The sequence below is a fragment of the Octodon degus genome, unplaced genomic scaffold (assembly GCF_000260255.1).
Source record: "Octodon degus isolate 3935 unplaced genomic scaffold, OctDeg1.0 scaffold00025, whole genome shotgun sequence".
NCBI lineage: Eukaryota > Metazoa > Chordata > Mammalia > Rodentia > Octodontidae > Octodon > Octodon degus.
Window position 1 is genome coordinate 4,019,569 of NW_004524601.1, and position 5,319 is coordinate 4,024,887.

The 5,319-nt window shown below is 45.4% G+C and overlaps 1 protein-coding gene across 1 annotated transcript in view; it reads right to left on the reverse strand.

Moving 5' to 3' along the window:
• The window catches only part of Ccdc150 (coiled-coil domain containing 150), a 69,348-nt gene that overhangs the window by 44,716 nt on the left and 19,313 nt on the right, over positions 1-5,319 (reverse strand). The window contains 5 exon segments of the mRNA XM_023712388.1: positions 185-212; positions 214-251; positions 780-957; positions 1,171-1,295; positions 4,387-4,494. Of these exon segments, the coding sequence (XP_023568156.1) occupies positions 185-212; positions 214-251; positions 780-957; positions 1,171-1,295; positions 4,387-4,494 (477 nt within the window).

A 5,319-nucleotide genomic window follows, 5' to 3' on the forward strand; every position in this document is an offset into this window, starting at 1 on the left:
CCCGGCACCCCCACACCTCTCCTGCAAGGGCCCCAAAAGCCCCTTCTGTGCAGCATCTGGAGAGCCCGAGAGGCCTCAGTTTCATGCCCCAAAGCATGGCTGCTAATGAAGACAAGCGGTGGAGTAGGAGCATGCAGCGACAGAGGCAAAAAAACACATCCGAGGTCAACAGAATGTGGAGTACCTTGTCTTTAGCTAGCTCCTTTTCCAAAGCATATTTTTTGTGCTATTCCTTTTTCTGTCTTTTTAGCCTATCCAGGGAGGGAGACAGAAGCAGGTCAGTTCGCAGCAGCTGACGGGCTCTCCTGCTCATACTCAGCCCATGTGGCATCCACACCTACATGGTCCTTACTCCCCCCAGGGAGGGGCCGGCAGGGCACCTGAGGCTGAGAGGCCGCAAAACCAGCCCTGCAATCAGATGGGCTCCTCTGCAGTCAGACTCTCAGCTCCTTCTGAGCTAGGAAGACAGGGCTGCACCCTTCATCTCCAGTGCTCCCCTCTTAAGAGGATGTGAGCTTTTAAAATATGACCTGAACTAACAGGAGATGTGAATTACTGGCTGCCACCAGTGCTGTGTAAGCGTGCACTGTCCCATCTGTCCCACTGTTCCATCTGTTCCACGCTCAAAGGGACACATTAGCCACCTAGGATTTCTTAATGGGAAACTCGTACAAACTACCCTGGTTTCACTTTTGGTCTTGAAACTGTACTGAGAACACAGGTTCAAACATCACCCTTGCCCCACAGCAAGGAGGCAGTGTAAACCCACCTCTACTCACCTCTCTCTGGGACCTTCTGTTCTCCTCCAGCAAGGACTTCTTCTCCTGCACCGATGCATCCAGCTCACCCCGCAGCCTGGTAATAGTGGATTCCAGAAGCTCCCTCTGCACTGCCGTCCTCTGCTCAGCATCGCGGGCTTTCTGCACACACTGGTCATGCTCAAGGGTTAAATGGTGCCTTCAGGAAGTCAGGAAAGGTGAAAGTCAAGTGAGAGTTCTCACTTGGTGGAGGGATTAAATGTCACAGAACACAGGACCAACTCCCACAGAGAACTGCTACAAATGTTCTTCAGAATCTTTGTGTTTGTAGCTGGCCTAAGCAAGGTGGAAAGGGGAGAAATACAAATGCAAGAACAAGAGACGGTGGGGGGGAGGAGCCTCGAGTACTCACAGCTGAGCCTGCAGCTGCGTCTTCTCCTGCTGAGCGGCCTGCAGCTCGCTCACGACACTGGCGTGGGCTGCATCCAGCAGCAGGCTCTGCTCTTGGAAGGTCTGAGTCATCCTCCTCTGCTCTACCTGAGTGTCAGGGGCGACAGTGAAGGCTGAGAGACTGTATGGTTTGGTGTTACTCAGAGTAAACCATCAAAGGCATGAACCAACTTAGAAAACACAAGTTTTATTTCTGTAGATCAAAATTTTAAGTTTATCTTAATTCCTAGCCTTTTGTTCCAGCCTGTGGTGAATCCATCTGTGTCATTTTACAGCTCCACTGGCCAAGATGAAATACGGATTATTCACACAGGTTGCTGGAAATGTTGCCGAGCTCCTAATATATTTTTAAAGATTAAAATTATATTAAGAATACTTTTCATATATTAATATTTCAGTATGGTCATTTATTTTAAAGGGTTAAACAATCTTAATGTACCTAAGTATCAAGTACGAAGATCCCTTCATCCCTACCTTCTCCTGCCTCCAATCAATCCCACTCTCTAGGGTTGATCATATAATAGCTTAGCTGATCTTAACTTGCACCGAGATACTATTGTAGCAGTAGCACTGAAAACACTCTCTACAATTTTATTTTCTCTTGGTCATCATTTTGGAGCTAACAAAACAACTTTTTTTTTGTATTGGAGATTTATTTTATTTTATTCTTTTTAGGAATTTAGGAAGGATGTACAGGGTATAAAGGGCTTCACTATGTAGATTGGACTCAAAGTAATTCTCCCGTTTTCAGCTCCCAAGTGCTGGGATTACAGCTTCTTGGCCACCACACCCACTCTCAGTCACCACGCCCTGGGCAGGGCCGGAATAGAACTCCGACCGCTGCGCTCTGCCCAAGCAGGCGCTTTAGTCCGCTGAGCTATCTGGCCAGCCCTGGTATTGGAGACTGAACCTACAGTCTTCTGGGTGTGGTGACTGAGAGTGGGTGTGGTGGCCAAGAAGCTGTAATCCCAGCACTTGGGAGCTGAAAACGGGAGAATTACTTCGAGTCCAATCTACATAGTGAAACCCTTTATACCCTGTACATCCTTCCTAAATTCCTACCCCTTTTTTATTGCTTGAGATAACATTTTTACACACACACTTTTACCTAAAACCTTAAAAGTTTTTGCAAACAAACATATTAAGTTATTTTTGTAAATATATTTTAAAATGCTCCTTGGGGACGAGGAGATAGCTCCACAGTCTAAGTGACTGCCTGGCAAGTGCAAGGACCTGGGTTTGATCCCTAGTACTGCATGCCGCATGCCATGCCAGCCAAGAACCCTGGGCATGCCATGGTGACATCTGAGACCAGGCATGGTAGCACACACCTGTAATCCCAGCGCTGGGGAGGCTGAGGCAGGAGGATCACTATGAGCCTGAGCTGTGTAGTGAGACCCTGCACCAAATTAATAAATACAAGATTAAAAGAAGTGCTTCTATTTTAACAATATTTGACAGCAAAACAAAGGCTCACACTTTCACACTTGGTAAATGGAATACTACTTGTGTTCTACCTTAAAAATCTGAACTATTTGTAATGGTGTTACATACATTAGATTATTCTTTAGGTCCATAAAAGGATTTTTGTCTTATTGACACCTATAATTTACCTAGTATCATATTTGGACAGAATAAACACTGCAGAATTAATGAAAAGTATTGAGTGTTTTTATGCACAAAACATGTTTAGCACAGTGGTGAAATAACAGGCACATAAGGCATTAACTTTGCCCCTAGCAGTTCACAACTGAAGACAGGAAATAAATCACCAACATCAATTGTTACTAGACAATGTACAATAGGGGCAGTACAGTGTAATACTTCAAACACTGGTTTTGGGGCTAGAGACACAGCTCAGTGGCTCAGCGCTTGTCTGGCAAGCATGAGGTCTGAACTGGATTCTCAGTATTCCTCCCCCAAATACATAAAGAACAACATGGTTCTCAAATCAGATCTAAGCATATTTTTGTTGTTTTGTTTCATTTTTTGAGATGGGGCCCATATGGTGCCTCAGCTGGTCTTCAACAGCGGACCACAGTGATCCACGTGCCACACTTCTGGGCACACACCACCACACTGGGCCAGACCCAGAGGAGAGCCAGCTCTGCTCCTTGTTGGCTACATGATTGGGGAAGTTAGCAAACACCTCCAAACTCCATCTTGCTGACTGGTAAAATGATAACATTCTTTTATGAGGCAGGTGTTAAGACTGACATATTCTCAGTGGAGTTGTAATTTATATGCCTCACTGCCAGGCAGCTCTGAACCACCGGGGTAACAAGTGTCCCACTGGGCAGCTTGTACTGTCCAGTGGAAGTGTCCCATGCCACCCGAAGGGACAGTCATGTGTGTGCCACCAGTGATTCAAGCCAGTGCAAACATGTTAAAGGTCAACATATGTAAAATCCATAGCACAATGGATACTATATGATAAAAAATAAACACAGAGCTGTTATTATGATAGCTTAGTGTCCAAGGAATAGAACTTGAAAAAGGAGACATCTCTCATGACTGGGAGGATCAAAGTGTTCTCTGATCAAAGTCAGTCTTAACAGAATTTCAAATAGTTGAAGCAGATCAAGGTGGAGCGTACCCTCAGCAGCAAGAGCGGCATGAGCCCAGTGGGCAATCCCAAGGCGTCTGGGGAGATGGTGGGGCTTCAGAGTCAGCCCTAAGTGCTTCTGTAAGCTTTTCCTAATGTAATGAGTTGCAAGAAGCAACCATTCAAAAGCACTGAGTACAAGACCACATAAATATCCCTATGATGACAAACAAAAACTACAAATCAAAAATACAATTCAGGGCCAGCCAAATAGCTCAGCGGATTAAAGTGCCTGCAAGCAGGTGCAGGAGCCAGAAGTTCAATCCCTGGGCCCGCCGCTCTGGCCCTACCCCCGAGGCACCCTGAGATGGCGATTGAGACTGGGCATAGTGCCTGTAATCCCAGTTCTTGGGAGGCTGTTAACAGGTGGGTCACTATGAGTCCAATCTAGTAGTGAGACCCTGAACACCCTGTAGACCCTTCCCTAAAATACAAAAACAAAACAAAACAATTCAGGGAAGTTTTGGAATTTGTTGTGTAAACGTTTTATTACAGGGGTCGGCTGTGCACATTCCAGACCCCTGCAGCCAGCTTGGCTTCCTGCTGCCCTGCCCGCCAGAGCTCCATGCGTACCTGCAGCACAGCCTGGTGGTCAGCGAGCAGCCTGGCCTTTTCTGCACTGGCAGTCTGCAGCATGCTGCTCAGCTCGGAGCACTTTCTAGTCAGCTGGGCATTCAAGACCTAAAACAACATTCACAGCACATCACAGGTATCACGAAGAAGTGTCTCAGTAATGCATCGCTGGTTTTACTGTCTGGAAAGTCTGTCACTGTGTGTAAGCTGCAGTCACCTAACCATGCTCAGTCCATACTTCCTAAGTTTATACAATGCACTCCATGTGTGGAGTCAGTATCATAAAAAGTTCTAACTGAAAAGGATGTGTCCCTTGGCTGGGCAGCACCAGTTGTTCTGCATTTTACCCACCTGTGTTCACAACTCTGAACACAGGTCAACTGAAGCAAGACATTTGTACATGGAACTTACAAGGTGGGCGCCTACCTAATGTTCTAGAAATTGGTTTCCGTAATTGTATCATGAACATTCAAAAATCACTTAGCTGGTAACACAAAATGTTTAAGTTCCTTTACTACCAACATTATTATTTATACTAGCACCAATTATTTTACTGTCAAAATTAATTCTCTTTAGCATTTATAATAGCAAAATGTAAATAATTTCACCATTATAATTTTCTTTCATATTTTGAAATTTGTGATCTGAAAAATATTCATGTTCATTATGAATCATTTTTCCTCCTTTCTGCTCCCAAATATAACCTCTCAAGCCCCCTGCCTGTTCCAGATATAAAAACAATATCATCAACATATACCTTTTTCTTTCTCCTCTCTGTCTTCCTCTTCTTCTCTCTCTCCCCCCTCCCCTTCCCTCCCTCTCTCTCCCTTTCTCTCCCTCTTTCTCCTTCTCTGTCTCCATCTCTTCCTCCCTCTTCCCCTCCCTCTCCAGTTGCAAGGATTTAATTCAGGACCTTGCACTTGCTGGGAAGGC